The 15,762-nt window shown below is 40.6% G+C and overlaps 1 protein-coding gene across 2 annotated transcripts in view; it reads right to left on the bottom strand.

The window, feature by feature from the left end:
* Nucleotides 1–9,735: 9,735 nt before the first annotated feature.
* The window catches only part of CPM (carboxypeptidase M), a 74,166-nt gene continuing 68,139 nt past the window's right edge, over nt 9,736–15,762 (bottom strand). For both annotated transcript variants that reach the window (XM_043887614.1, XM_043887622.1), the window contains one exon: nt 9,736–14,072. In XM_043887614.1, the coding sequence (XP_043743549.1) occupies nt 13,830–14,072 (243 nt within the window). In that variant the 3' untranslated portion in view covers nt 9,736–13,829. The remainder of the gene's footprint in view (nt 14,073–15,762) is intronic.

Genomic DNA, 15,762 nt, shown 5'->3' with positions numbered 1-15,762 from the left:
GCCTTGCCTTGTGCAGAGGCTGCCATTTGCTGGTGGGCGGGGCTTTGGGGGATCCTGGGCTCCAGCTAGTCCACCAGTGGGGTGAGCAGAGTGGCGTGGGGGGTCGTGGGGAATGAGAGGGGTGAGTGTGTCCCAGATCTAATGTTGGCTTGTGGGCAGGGCCGGTTGCCGACATAGCTGGCTGCCAGGTCTGAGGTGTGGTGTTGGCTCACTGGTGAATGAATGGGCCTGGATCCTGGGGCAGCTGGCTAAGGGTTACAAGGTGTCTTGGAGTTGGTGTCTGCCTGCTGGTGGGTGGGACTGGGGCTTCCTGGGGCTGGTGGTGTCTTGCAGGGAGACCGTGCTGGAGCTAATGCCAACTCACTGGTGGGCAGAACTGGGTTCCCAGGACTCTGGCTGCAAGGCCCCGAAAGTCCTAGAGCTGGTAGTGTTCTGCTGGTAGGTGGGGCTCTATCCTGGACCAGCTAGCTGCGGGTCCCACGGCATCCCAGAGCTGGTTTTAGCCTGCTGCTGGGCAGGCTTGGGCCCAAGGGGTCCTGCGGCAGGTGCAGGCCTCCTGGTAGGTGGGCTGGGTCTTGATATGGTAGGGTGCAGGGTTGAAGTAGTCCCAGGTCTGCTATTTGCTTGGTGGTGGGCAGGGCCAAGGCCCAGGGTGTCTTGGGGCTAATGCTGATGCACTGGGAGGCAGATCCAGGACCTGAGGTCTTTAGCCCAGGGTCCTGGGGGTCCCAGAGTTGATGTTTTGTCCTGCTGGTGGGTGGAGTGGTGCCCATAGGATCCTGGGTCTACCCCCTGATGGGTGAGCTTGGTCCCGTGAGTAGGGCCCATTGGTGGACCCAACCATGGTCTGAGCCCTCTGGTAGAGATAGCCAGCTCCTGGGTTGACTGTGGGCTCAGGGGGTCATAAGGCAGCAGGCCTGTTGGTGGGACTCTTGCTCCACCTGGTTAGCTGCTTGGCCTGGGCATCCCAATACTGATGCCAACAGGCTGGTGGGAGGGGCTGGATCCTGAGGCGAATACTAGAGAGAGGACTCCAAAATGGCACTTGCCAGCACCCGTGTTCATGTGATAGAACAAGCTCCCAAAGATAGTTGTGCCAGTGTCTGTGTCCCCAGGAGAAGCTGCAGTTGCCTCCTGCCTCACCAGGAGACTCCAAGATCAGATGGTGGATCTGACTCAGGCGCCTTTCAAATTACTGCTTCTGGCCTGAGTCCTGGAGTATGTGAGAGTTTGTGTGCATCTTTAAGAGTGGGGTCTCTACTTCCCACAGTCCTCTGGCTCTCCCAGAAGTAAGCCCTGCTGGTCAGATATTCTGAGGGCCCATCCTGGTGCAGGATTCTCTGGGCTGGGGAGCCCACTGTGGAACTTGGACCACTCACTCCATGGGAGAACCTCTGTAGCTTTAATTATCCTCCCATTTGTGGGTCATTCACCTGGGGGTATGAGTTTTAGCTATATTGCATCACCTGCCCTCTTACATATCTTCTTGCATTTCCTTCTCTATATTCTTTTGTTGAAGATATTTGCTGCTAGTCTTCCAGTTTTTTCTCATCAGTAGTTTCCCTGTTGTAATTTTGGTGTGCCTGTGGGAGGAGGTGAGCTCAGGGTCTTCCTACCCTGCTATTTTGGCCACTCCATTATAATGAGTGTTGTTAAAAATTATATTTGAGTATCGCCTATTTGGGTAATCAGAGGCACTAGTGGAAATACGCTGCTGCTTTTAGAATGGCCATGCCTGCCCACTATGGAAGTACACATATCTGGGCAGCGTGACCCAGTTGGGAGCTTGTAAGGCATGGAATAAGGCCAACTTGAGAATAATGACACAATTTAGTAGGGCCACGAAATGCCGTGGTCTCCCTATCTTGTTCATTTGTGTTACCATATGGCAGGCTGGCTTAAGTAGTTTCTCAACAAGTGGTACTTCTGAACAGTCTGAAAGGGATGTAGCAAGGGCATGGATGGGACTAGGATTAGCTACCCTGTCCCTTGTCAGCATGAAAGGTGCTGTTGTAATTGCATCTGACTTCTGTGTGTTGTCTGTGAACCTAAATTCCATGAGGCCAAGAATGTCTCCTTGACTGTGATATACATACAAGTGCTTAATAAGAGTTTATTGATATTGAATGAGTCTAAGCACTGGGACGTGAGTCTTGAAGCTGGCTTTAAAGCAGGAGATTGTGGGTCCCAAAGGCAAACCAAGGTTAGCTGTTGGCATAACTTAGTTTAGGTTTTTAACTTTGTTGTTCAGCTGTTGAGTCTGATTTTTTATTTTTAAATGTGTTGTTCAGTTGCTAAGTTGCTAATGCAGGGTTGATTTCCTTTAGGATTGACTGGTTTGATCTCCTTGCTGTCCATGAGACTCTCAAGAGTCTTTTTCAGCACTACAATTTGAAAGCATTTGTTCTTTGGCACTCAGCCTTCTTTATGGTCCAACTCTCACATCCATACATGACTACTGGAAAAAACATGTTCTTCAGTCACTGTGTCCAACTCTTTGTGACCCCATGAAATGCAGCACGCTAGGCTTTTCTGTCCATCACTGTCTCCCTGAGTTTCCTCAAACTCATGTCCATTGAGTCAGTGATGCCATCTAACGAGTTCATCCTCTGTCACTCCCTTCTCTTGCCCTAAATTTTTCCCAGGATCAGGGTCTTTTCAGTTAGTCAGCTCTTTGCATCAGGTGGCCAAAGTATTGAAGCTTCAGCATCAGTTCAGTTCAGTAGCTCAGTTGTGTCCAACTCTTTGCAACCCCATGGACTGCAGCACACCAGGTCTCCCTGTCCATCATCAACTCCCGGAGTTTACCCAAACTCATGTCCATTGAGTCAGTGATGCTATCCAACCATCTCATCCTCTGTCATCCCCTTCTCCTCCTGCCTTCAATTTTTCCCAGCATCAGGGTCTTTTCCAATGAGTCAAGTCTTCGCATCAGGTGGCCAGAGTATTAGAGTTTCAGCTTCAGGATCAGTCTTTCCAATGAACACTCAGGACTGGTCTCCTTTAGGATAGTTGGTTGGATCTCCTTGCAGTCCGAGGGACTCAAGAGTCTTCTCCAACACCACAGTTCAAAAGCATCAATTCTTTGGCACTAAGCTTTCTTTATAGTCCAACTCTCACATCCATACATGACTACTGGAAAAAACCATAGCCTTGACTAGACAGACCTTTGCTGGCAAAGTATAATGTCTCTGCTTTTTAACATGCTGTCTAGGTTGGTCATAAATTTCCTTCCAAGGAGTAAGCGTCTTTTAATTTCATGGCTGCAGTCATCATCTGCAGTGATTTTGGAGCCCCAAAAAACTTAAGTCTGCCACTGTTTCCACTGTTTTCCCGTCTATTTCCCATGAAGTGATGGGATTGGATGCCATGATCTTAGTCTTCTGAATGTTGAACTTTAAGCCAACTTTTTCACTCTCCTCTTTCACTTTCATCAAGAGGCTCTCTAGTTCTTCACTTTCTGCCGTAAGGGTGGAGTCATCTGCATATCTGCGGTTATTGATATTTCTCCTGGCAATCTTAATTCCAGCTTGTGTTCCATCCAGCCCAGCATTTCTCATGATGTACTCTGCATATAAGTTAAAGAAGCAGGGTGACAATATACAGCCTTGACGTATTCCTTTTCCTATATGGAACCATTCTGTTCCATGTCCAGTTCTGTTGCTTCCTGATTTGCATACCGATTCTTAAGAGGCAGGTCAGCATCAGTCCTTCCGATGAATATTCAGGGTTGATTTCCTTTAGGATTGACTGGTTTGATCTCCTTGCTGTCCAAAAGACTCTTAAGAGTCTTCTTCAGCATCACAGTTTGAGGGTGTCAGTTGTTCAGTGCTCAGCTGCCTTTATGGTCCAACTCTCACATCCATACGTGACTACTGGAAAAACCATAACTTTGACTATATGGACCTTTGTAAAAGGCTTTGGCATAGTCAATGAATCAGAAGTAGATGGATTTGGTGAATTTCCTTGCGTTTTCTATGTTCCAGCTTATGCTGGCAATCTGAAGGGCATGTCCCTGCTAGTTAGGGCCTGACAAAATGTGGTCCACTGGAGAAGGGAATGGCAAACCACTTCAGTATTCTTGCTTTAAGAACCCCACAAACAGTATGAAAAGGAAAAACCATGGATTTGGTTTACGTATAGACCTCTGTTGGGAAATTGATGTCTCTGCTTTTTAATAAGCTATCTAGGTTTGTCATAACTTTTCTTCCAAGGAGCAAATGTCTTTTAATTTCATGGCTGCAGTCACCATCCATAGTGATTTTAGAAGCCAAGAAAATAAACTCTGTCACTGTTTCCACTTTTTCAACCCTTTTATTTGTCATGAAGTGATGGGACCGAATGCCATGATCTTTGTTTTTTGACTGTTGTTTTAAGCCAGCTTTTTCACTCTCCTCTTTCATCATCAGGAGGCTCTTTAATTTCTCTTTGGTTTCTGCCATTAAGGTGGTGTCATCTGCATATCTGAGGTTATTGATATTTCTCCTGGCAATCTTGATTCCAGTTTGTGCTTCATCCAGCCCAGCATTTCTCATGATGTACTCTGCATATAAGTTAAATAAGCAGGGTGACAATATACAGCTTTGTATTCCTTTCCCAATTCTGAACCAGTCCATCCCATGTCCAGTTCTAACTGTTGCTTCTTGACCTGCATACAGATTTCTCAGGAGACAGGTAAGGTGGTCTGGTATTCCCATCTCTAAGAATTTTCCAGTTTATTATGATCCACAGTTAAAGGCTTTTGTGTAGTCAATGAAGCAGAAGTAGATTTCTTTGGGAATTCCCTTGCTTTTTCTATGACCCAGCAGATGTTGGCAATTTGATCTCTGGTTGCCCTGCCTTTTCTAAATCCAGCTTGTACATCTGGAAGTTCTTGGTTCATGTAGTGTAGAAACCTAGCTTCAAGGATTTTGAGCATTACTTTGCTAGCATGTGAAATCAATTAATTGTATTGTAGTTTGAACATTCTTTGGCGTTGCCCTTCTGTGGGAATGGAATGAAAACTTACTGGTCCCATGGCCACTGCTGTGTTTTCCAAATTTGCTGATATATTGAGTACAGCTCTTTAACATCATCATTTTTTAGGATTTTAAGTAGCTCAGCTGAAATTCCATCACCTCCACTAGCTTTGTTCATAGGAATGCTTCTTAAGGCCCACTTGACTTCACACTCCAGGATGTCTGGCACTAGGTGAGTACTTTTAATAAATGTTTTAAAGCTACTGATTAGATCTGTAGGTTCATGACAGTAACTGCAAATATTCATTGTATTGTGAAAAGGTGATAGTTGCATTTTCTGGTTATTTGGATTCTGAATTGTGTTTTTTTTGTTTACTAAATTTTTTTATTTACTAAAAATTATTTTTTAGTAATACTTATTTTCAAAAATTATATTTTAGTAATTTCTTTAAAAACTTGTTTAAAAGTTTGTGGCCATATTGTCTATCACACAGACAGTTTTCAATAATATAGGGAATTTTTGACATTTACAAATACTGCTTTAAAAAGATAAATATCTGAAAGCACCAGCACGTTTAGAAGTTGCTCAGAAGTGTTTAATATAATGGCAAATTGTATAATGAACTATTAACAGGAACTAGCAAAGAGAAACAGAAAATAGAACAAGGGCAGTGTGAAGTGACAAGCAATTGTGAGAGTCCCCATGTGGTTAGTAGTTTACTACTATGAAATGCATGTGAAATTATATATTAAAATATTATTACAATATTATTATTTTGGATAAGAGCACCATAATTGATTGTTTTTAGGAGCGTGGTGATCCTAAAACATCCTTGAATTCTTACCATTCTCTTCTAAAACTCTCCTTTATAAATTCCTGTTTTAAAAAATTGATCAATGTTACCTTCTGTCTCTCTCAGCATGGCTTACAAGGTCTTAGTTCCTCCACCGGGGATGGAACCTGGGTCCCTGGCAGTGAAAGCAGGGAGTCTTAACTGCTGGACCACCAGGGAATTCCCAATGTTGCCCTCTCTCCCTGTTTCAGTCCTACAGATCTGCCTTCAGAATACAACTATTTAGATGTTCATCCAACCACTTAAGGTCATCTTATCAAAATATCTTTCATATTCTAAATTTCAAAATTTCAACCTTTTCAGAAGTTTTTTTTTTTACTATCATGTTAGGTGGATTTCATTTATTTCTCAGTTAAGTTTCAGTATTTTTATATGCTTATTTTTGGTTCACACCTTCCCAGCCCACATCCTGTACTAGGCCTTCCTCTAAGATCACAGTAACATCTGCCTAGATTGACCTCACCACATTTTTTTTTTCACCACATTTTTAAAAAAATTCATTTATAGATAATTTACAGATATCTTCATGTCGCTTCCCTGATTTAAATATTGAAAAAAAACCTTCAATAATTTTACTGCTTGTTACACATTATCTCAGATGTTTGCCCAATCATTTTAGAATTGTAGCGCTCTCTATGAAAGCTTTGTTTTCACCACTCTATTCTCTCAGGTTTCTTGCTGCAACAAAGGTCATTTGCCTCCTGAGTTTCTCATGACTTCATTTTCATCCTAGTGGGGCGGGACAGGCTAAATTCAGATAGCAGATCGGCTACTTACTTGCTTAGTGGCCTTAGAATTAGAGACAATAAATACACAAATCCTGGAATGGAGTCTGGCCAGTGGGAAGGACTTCTTTGAATCATATCCTCCTTGCATCCATTATGACCACAAGTCCACTGAGCTAGATTTGAATTCATCTCACCCCCATTTTTTCGCCTGTGTTGCCTGAGGACTCTACTCCCATTTACATTCACTGCATTGCTGCTTTGTACCCTCTCCACAGCAGATCATAACATCATTTTGGGTTGTCTTCTAACCTCAGGGGCCTCATGTACTGCATCCTGTACACAGCAGGCCTTCAGTGAAGGATATCGCTTGGCAGGGAAATCAGCTGTGCAGTTTTCTCAAATTTACAAGAGGAAAAGACAGCTGTTATTGTCCATGCAATACATTATTATTTAAATGACAGAAACATTCTAATGAAACAGTGATCTTAAGTTGATATGGTGTCAGACGTGTAATAGAATAACTTTCCCAGTTAAAAACAGAACATCCCTCTGTATTAATAACTTTTAAAAAAAAAATCTAGACCATTTTTAAAAGTCTTTATTGAATTTACTACAATATTGCTTTTGTTTTTTTGGCTGCAAGGTATGTGGAATCTTAGCTCCCTGCCCAGGGATTGAACTCACGCCCCTTGCAATGGAAGGCAAATTCTTAACCACTGGACCACCAGGGAAGTCCCTGTATTAATAACTTTTTTCACCTTTTCTCACAATCGTTTATTTTTCTTTTCTAAGAGACATGTGAGAAGACCAAACCTCTGTAGTTAATTCCTTTAACCACCAGGTGCAAGCACCACCTTGGGCATTCTCAGAAGGCATCACTAATGGTAGGTAGATCCTAACAGTATGTACAGAATACTCCCAGATTGCTGGACTAGAAAGCAAAGAAATAATACAAATTCTATTACACATTTTGGTCCTGAAATCCTTCACTAGTCACCCTTAAGGGTTTCATGAGATAAACACTGTGTGTAATAATACTACGCTTTCATGTTGAAGAACATGTCCTTGCCTTGATCAGTTAGGAAAAAATTTAGCCTAAGTTAAATCAACTATTATTTTCGTATAAGCTCTGGAAATCTCCTTGAATATGTAAGAATGCGTAGCAATTGTATAAGCTGGTGTTCTGAAATTTGAGGTTCCATTCTTTAAATCAGTCGTATTTCTTTCCCCTGGTGGCTCAGACAGTAAAGAATCTGCCTGCAGTGTGGGAGACCTGGGTTCGATCCCTGGATGGGGAAGATCCCCTGGAGAAGGGAATGGCTATCCTCTCCAGTATTCTTGCCTGGAGAATTCCATGGACAGAGGAGCCTGGTGGGCAACAGTCCATGGGATTGCAAAAGAGTCAAACACAACTGAGTGACTTAACACTTCTTTCATTACAAAAGTAGTAAGTGGAAAATTTCAAAAATAAGTAGGAAAAATGAAAACATACTACCATCCCAAAATGTGGACTAGTACATTTAATCTATTTATCTTTGGCTGTGCTGGATCTTCGCTGCTGTCCTCAGACTTTCTGTAGCTGCGGTGCGTGGGCATCACTCTCTAGCTGCAGTGCTGACGCTGCTCCTCACGGCGGTGGCTTCTCTTGTGGAGCACAGGCTCTAGGGTGTGTGGGCTTCAGTAGTTTCGGCTCCTGGGCTCTAGAGCCCAGGCTTAATAGTTGTGGCACACAGCCTTGGTTGCTCCACAGCATGTGGGATCTTCCCGAATCAGGCATCGAGCCCTGCATTGGCAGGCAGACTCCACCACTCAGCCTCCAGAGAAGCCCCCTGGGCTAATCCTTTTTAGAGTTTACCTTCTTTTACACTTTTTTCCTCTATGTCTATTATTTTAAAACTTAGTTTATTTAAAAATTTTATTTTGCTTTGGAAGGTGTAATAAGAGTAATGAATGCTATTAGGAGCTGCAAATTTTAAGTATCAAAATCTAGGGACTTCTGGGGGTCTGGTGTTTAAGACTCTACACTTTCACTGCAGGGGGTGTGGGTTCAATCCCTGGTTGGGTAACTATGATCTCACCCTGGTTGTGATGCAGCCAGAATTTTTTTAAAGTATCAAAGTCTAGGTAAGATATACCAGGAAACTCCTGCTAAGGGCATTTCTATATAATGAAGTCACTCAGTCATGTCCGACTCTTTGCGACCTCATGGACTTTAGCCTACCAGGCCCGTCCATCCATGGAATTTTCCAAGCAAGAGAACTGGAGTGGGTTGCCATTTACTTCTCCAGAGGATCTTCCCAACCCAGGGATCAAACCCAGGTCTCCAGTGTTGCAGGCAGCCGCTTTACCAGCTGAGCCACCAGGGAAGGTCTTTGCTTTTCCTTTCCTTTTGAAAATAGAAAAACTGTCCCCAATTTATTTTTAAATTGAGACACTTGTCACTTTTTAAAAATTGGTACCTATGAATTAGTTCCTCCTCAGTCTTGTCTCATTTAAACTATTATTTGTTTAGCATGTTCCAGGGGGCATATAGACACTTACGTCCAACTTCTCTGCCGTATGACTAGAAATTCAATGTTAAGAGGTTGCATCAATGAAGGAATGAGGGTTAGGGCTATTAGTTTTCCAGTTCCTAGAAGAGGCAAATTCTTTTTCTGTGTTTCAAAAGCACTTTGAACTCAATAAGACATTATTTAGGACAAAAGGCCCTTCCCTATATTAGCATTTCCCAAAATGTTTTGGAAATCTGATAAGTCAGTTCTAAGAGATGGTACTAGCCTAAATTATTCAAGAAAAGTTTCCATGGCTGAGTCTGTTGGAGGAATCCACTTTTTTCCTGCATGATTTCTCAGACCCTTTACTACATTAGTGTGCACTGGGAATTTTCCAAAGATTTTTTGTGTATGTGGTATGTTTTTTTGTCTGATTTTTTGTGTCAGTAGGCATACCTTTCATCTATTATCCGCCCCATGCACAAACTAATTTGGATGAGTATATGTCATATAAGCTTTTCTGGAAGGGCTATCTAGGCTTTGAAGAGTTATTGCAATATTATTGCCTCATAAAAGGTCATTAGATTTGGTCTTTCCCAGGCTTTATTTGATGACAATCAGTTCTTTCTGGTATGTGGACTTTGTACACTGGTGTAAGTATGTGTTTTCAAAGTAACGTAATGGAAAGAAATGGCAGTCATTGTTTATAGGAATATTAATTCTTTATTGAGAATCAGAAATATTCTGATTTTTACTGAATTCAGAGGTAGTCATGGCCCCTACCCAACAAGACTTTATAGTCTTAGACAATTTGTATGTTTTAATTTCTTAATTATAGTACAAAAGAAAGTCGCTGAGAAAACTTGTAAAATCATCTTATGCAACATCTATAAAAGGCTATGGAGTAGTTCATATGCAAAAGTATGATAAAACAATTTATGATCAATACAGTACAATATCTGCTTATCAATGATATAATGTAAAAGTCTGTAATGAAGTTAGACTGTCTCCCCAAATTTCTACTTTAGGTGCTGTGAACTTTTTTCTCTTGAACCATAATTTTCTCCCCTTCCACCCAGTCTAAATCAGTCATAAAATAGGCATCAACTGTATTATAACTGTGTAGAATAAGAACCAAATTTCTCAATAAGCAACTTTCCCTGTTACAGTGAGACAATAAGCTATGTTCATTTTTCTATATTCCCTAGGACTGCGCGACCAATAGCTCAAGTCTTGATAAATTAAGCACTAAAATCAACACTGACACTTAATCTGTAGAGACTTTTTTCTAAAACACTCCCCACCATTTAAATCCATTCATGTTAATATTATAATAAGGAGGTACATGAGAAAAAGCTGTCTAACTTCATGAACGTTTTCTTAAATATTATAAATGGTCATTCTAGCTAGCCAGTGTTTCAGCTTTCAGGCCAATTCTGTTTATTGGTCTTTGATAAGTTATACAGCCTTTAAAATATTTATGCCTCTCGAGTGTTAACTATCCTTCTTCCACCTGGGCAATACCCAGTAGTGGCACCAGAGTGTGGCATCTGACACCACTGTGGCTGATCATCATAGAATCACAGTCAAGCAAAGAAACGGAACATTTTACAGGTAAGGAAGCTGAACATTGGGTGGGCTGGATCTTGGGGCTCCTGCCTTCTAATTACCATTTTTATTTTTTTTGCATGTGCTATCTTTTCTCCTATCTTGAAAATCTTTGCCATATTGGTTTCTCGTTAAAAGGAGTTATACCTGAACTTAGAGATTCTGAGGAGCATAACCACCAGCCTAAGAGGGTGGGGAACAGTAGAAAAGGTGTTATGCAGGGGAAGGTGGGGATCTGGTTTGTAGTCAGAATTCCATGGTTGTTTCTCCTTTTGAACAGGTCACTTGATGAGTGGAACATGTAGCTGGGATTCTGCTATACTAAATCCTTGCAGCAAATTTCACTTTCAAGCACAGACAGAGCTGTTGCTACAAAATAAGTACCTCAAACCTGCTTTGAACTAAATTCAGGTTTGGTTTATATTTGGAAATTTTCTAAATGGTTTTGATAAAATTTCTTATTTTGCAAACATTATTTCCTTTAGAGAAAGTTACATTAAGGCTTAAGAACCAAATCAGATCTTGGTTCATGTCCCTTCAAAAATTGCCCTCTTAGAAAAGTTAAAATGCTTAAATGCCTGCTTGATAATTGTTTACAACTTGATAGATTCAATGTATGTAATAAACCAAAATAATTTTCTGCAATATTAATATATACTTTCAAGCATATAACAAATTATTGCTTATTTAAATAAAAATAAAAATATTCAGGTTATTACCAGATTTAAAAGAAGTCTACAAATTTTACTTTAACATGTATGATTTTGTACATGTGGAATCAGCCTGGCACAGAAACAGCTCCTAAATGCCCATGTATCTCCCTTTCATTTGTAGGTCTCAAGCGTGTGCCAAGTCCGGTATAGTTTTTGTTTCCAGATCGTATAGAACTTTCCATTTAAAATAAGAACTAAAGCAACTCACTTTCCATGAGGAATACACAGCACTCAGAAATCTGCTTGCCACAGTTGCTATATTTTTCTGTTTGATAACCACCCGACCCCCTTAACCTAATTCGTACATAGAATGTTTTAAGAATAGCAGTTTGCTGGATCACTTAGTTCATTTATTCAGTTCTTGCCGTGTGCTAGGATTTGAGAATAAATAAATTTTCCAAACAAGTAGACCTTGGTCTCAAAGACCTCACACTCTACCGGATAAAATCCGCCATGGAAGTAGGAGATCATAATACAGTGTGGTAAGTCCCGTAACAGAAGTAATGTGTGTAATTTGGGGAGCAAAGAGGCAGGGCCCTCAGATCAACCGATGGGTCTGTGGGGTGCAGTGAAATTGCGTGAAATGGGACAATGGTCAGCAAAGGTTTCCCAAGGGAATTGAAACCTGAACTGAAGTTTCCTTTTTTTTAAAGGGAATCATCGATCTTTTAAGTTTTACTTGTTTACTCTTAAGAGACTAGTCTTTATTTCTGTTGTAGTTTCACATCAAGTAAGAAAGATGTAATTTACATAGCATGTCTGCCTTGAAACCTTCACTTTGTACTTTATCACAAAGCACCTTATGAAGCATTATTTTAATATATAATAGTTGTTGTCCTTATACATAAAACCTACCATTTTAACCAGTTTGAGTATACAATTCAATGGTATTAAATACTTTACAACGTTGTACAACCATCATCACTATTTTCAGAACTTCCTTACCTTAAACAGAAACTCTGCACCCAATAGACAGCCTTAACTGAGTTTTAAAGGTGGAGTGGGAAAGAAAATGCAGTGGGTCAGAATGGCACTGGCAGACACAGGGAACACACACGGCATTTATGTGTGTAGGAACTACTCATAGGTGATTGCTGATTGTTTGAAAGAGACCCCTTTCCCTAGAGCTACATGGAGGTGGCATTTGAAGAGAAGGCTGGGAGCAAGAGACCAGGAAAGCTGTTGCCGTGGTGCAGGTGGGTTATGATGGCCTCAACCTGGTGATGTTAGTAGCCATGAAGAGAATGTAGCATCAATCAACACAAATAACAATCTTTATTGTTATCTGAAATCTTTGTTATTTGATAACATATGAAAGGAATGATTTCATATTTGAATTTGAATAGTAATAATTTGAACCCTCTCAGATTCCTTTCATATTGTTATTTGATAACAATCTTTATTTGTTGTTTGTTATTGTAAATGAAAGTCAGTGACTGACTGAATAGAGGGGATGAAGGAGCAAGAGGAGGTATTAAGGGTGACTTCCAAGTTTTTAGTTTGGTGCTGTCAGTAACTGAGAGAATGCAGGAGGAAAAGCAGCTCTGGGGAGAAAAGTATGTACAATTTTTCAACATGATGAGTTTGAGGTATCTACGGGTCACATCCAGGTAGATGTGTCCAGTGGGCAGTCAGACCTGAGTCTGAAGTCCGGCCTTTGGGGGTCATCAGCATAACCGAGGTCTGTGGCATCTGGTTTCAGAAAGGCAGCGACCCTTACTTAACCTATTATTTTGGGGGCTCTGTAGACAAATTTGTCATCCCATCAGATCTGTATTTTCTTGGGCTTCTGGGACAGGGTTGCCTATTTTCTCTTACATTTCTTAGAACATTGGCAGAACTTAATATTCCCAGTCCTATATCATTTCTCCCTGTACTGAAAATTATATATGGCACTATCTTTTCACACAGGGCACACATGGCAAGGTCTTGCATGTATTAATAATATGCTACATGCTCACTCAGCTGTGTCCGACTCTGCGACCCTTTGGACTGTAGCCCCGCCAAGCTCCTCTGTCCATGGGATTTTTCAGGCAAGAATACTGGAGTGGATTGCCATTTCCTCCTCCAGGGGATCTTCCCGACCCATGTATGTAATAGGTAATCAATAAATATTCATCTTCATTGCTTATATTCAAATGGCTGTCTGTACACAAAATTAGTTCTTTATTTTTTTCCCTTGCAGGAACTTTAGCTTCTCAAGTTTAACTTCTTATAAATTTCTAAGACCACTTCAAGATTAAGTGTAAGTGAGCAGTACTTGATGGGCAGGTATCGTCCACGTTAAGACAATCATTCCTTTCATTATCATCATACATTGCTCTTGCAGGATTTGCAAACAAACATTTCTCTTCTTAGGGAAGCATCATGGAGTTTATCCAGTCAAGGTCCCACAGAGGGAGTTAAGAGTTGCAGTAACCTGGATGATTAATCCCTGATTCCAGGTGGTGATGGGGGTTGAGTTTCACATTTTGCTTTATTTAAACAATATGTGAAAAAGAGTCACTAAAAATAAGAACAGACTGGGTTTTGTTGCAGCTGAGTGGCCTTCCAGTTCCCTGTAAAGAGGAATCCTGGGACATAAAGGATTTGATTCTGAGATATGATCCGATTGCCCTCTGAATGGAAGTAAAATATCCTTTTTGAGAGCACTGAAGTTGTGGGATTTGGGGGGAATAGTCACCTCTGTGAGATGTGGGTCATGTCCAGGGACTGTAACCTAAGAGGAAACAAGAAACAGTTATCTGAGTGATTTCAGATGTTTGGTGAAGCCAGCATGGAAAACTCTGATACCCACCACTAAAATGCAGCCTTTATGAAACACAGGTAACAACCTGCCAGGTCTACCCGGGCTAGAGACAGCCTCAGTCCTGCTCGCTGAATGAGCTATCCTAATGATACGGAGTCCTGTTGTTAATGCCGTTGCCCAGAATTACAAAGTGAAATAAAGACAGTTCCTTTATCTGGAGATGTCAGAATTCGAAAGCAACAGACTGATTTCTGTCCCCATCATTTATCATGGATTGCAAAGGTAAAAGAGTTGACTGTTTCTCTTTGTCCCAATCTGATTCGGAATCAAGATTATTTATAAGTCAGAAAACTTTTCTCAATTTATTCCATTTTCCTGCAACTGATTTTATATATTTGTGTGTGTGTGTGTGTATATATATATATATAAAATGTTACTGCTTCCTTAAAAAGCTTTGATTTTACCCGGTTTTGTCCATGAATCTGAATCTTCAGCTAGATTTATCTTTTTGGTGGAGAAAATGATCAGGAAAATAGCAACAAGTGCTAAACTATGGGCTGTTATTTACTGCGAAATGCTTTCATTATATATGGTAGAGGGAGAAAAGAATGGGGAATAACATTTATATGACCACTAACTAGCATGTATTTAGTTATTCATTTCAGCTTCCACAGTCTTACCTTCCCCTTTTGTCCTAGAGTTAGTAACTAAAGCTGATTTGTGCTGCATTAGTCTAATTGGAAATCAACGATTCCTAACTTTAAATTTTATTATAGTTGATTTACAAGTTTTTAGTTTCAGATGTACAGCAAAGTGAATCTGTTATACGTACACATACATATCCAAGATGTGGCTTATTTATGGGACCACACAAAAACAATTTAGATTCACCGCAAGAAAAACCCTTTTTCTCATATAACGAAAATGTCACAGTAAATAACAGGGGAAAGGGGGCCATTTTTAGGCAAAGATTCATAGTGAGTTGGGTCTTTCCAGCTCTGTTATCTCCTCAGTAGGAGGAGAGACACTCAAGAAAAGGATGAGCACCTCACTCCAAGTGTGCTGGGCACTTTGGGGATCACCTATGGAGCAGGAGTTTTTAATCCTACAGTTTTACGAACTGAAAATCATGCCTTTTTTTATGTCCTAAAGACAAAGTACCTACAAAGCCGGTTTTTACTACAGAATAAGTGACTACCTTCTCAGGAATGGCTCTGTATGGCATGTCTGCTATGGCTGTCATTAGACCTACTAAATAAACTAGATATAACTTGACATTCTAGATAAAGCCACATTAAAAAGGAAGAGGCACAATCTGGCCTACTAAATCAGCTACTTATTCATTTAGTTCATTTGCATAAACCCACTTGGCCTCAAACTAAGCCATGGCTCCTTACAGAAGAAAAGCCTTAGAAACATTCATCTAAATAGAATTAAAATCTGGAATTTTACTTGCATTGATTGAAAACTCACCATCATCTGCTTATGAGAAGGCTGCAAAAATATGTGTCACTTAATATACTGGTAAACTTTGTGGATCAAATTTTAACTGTAATGAATTCTAAGGAATTTGTGTCCCAACCAGTTTTTTAATAGAAGAAATTATGGTTCATGGAATAGGTGTTAAATTGGTATTTCATGAACCTTGGAAGAACTTTGA

Source organism: Cervus elaphus, chromosome 3 (genome assembly GCF_910594005.1).
Source record: "Cervus elaphus chromosome 3, mCerEla1.1, whole genome shotgun sequence".
Taxonomy (NCBI): Eukaryota; Metazoa; Chordata; class Mammalia; order Artiodactyla; family Cervidae; genus Cervus; species Cervus elaphus.
The sequence above is the reverse complement of the archived record's forward strand: the minus strand, read 5'-3'. Positions and strand labels throughout refer to the sequence as shown.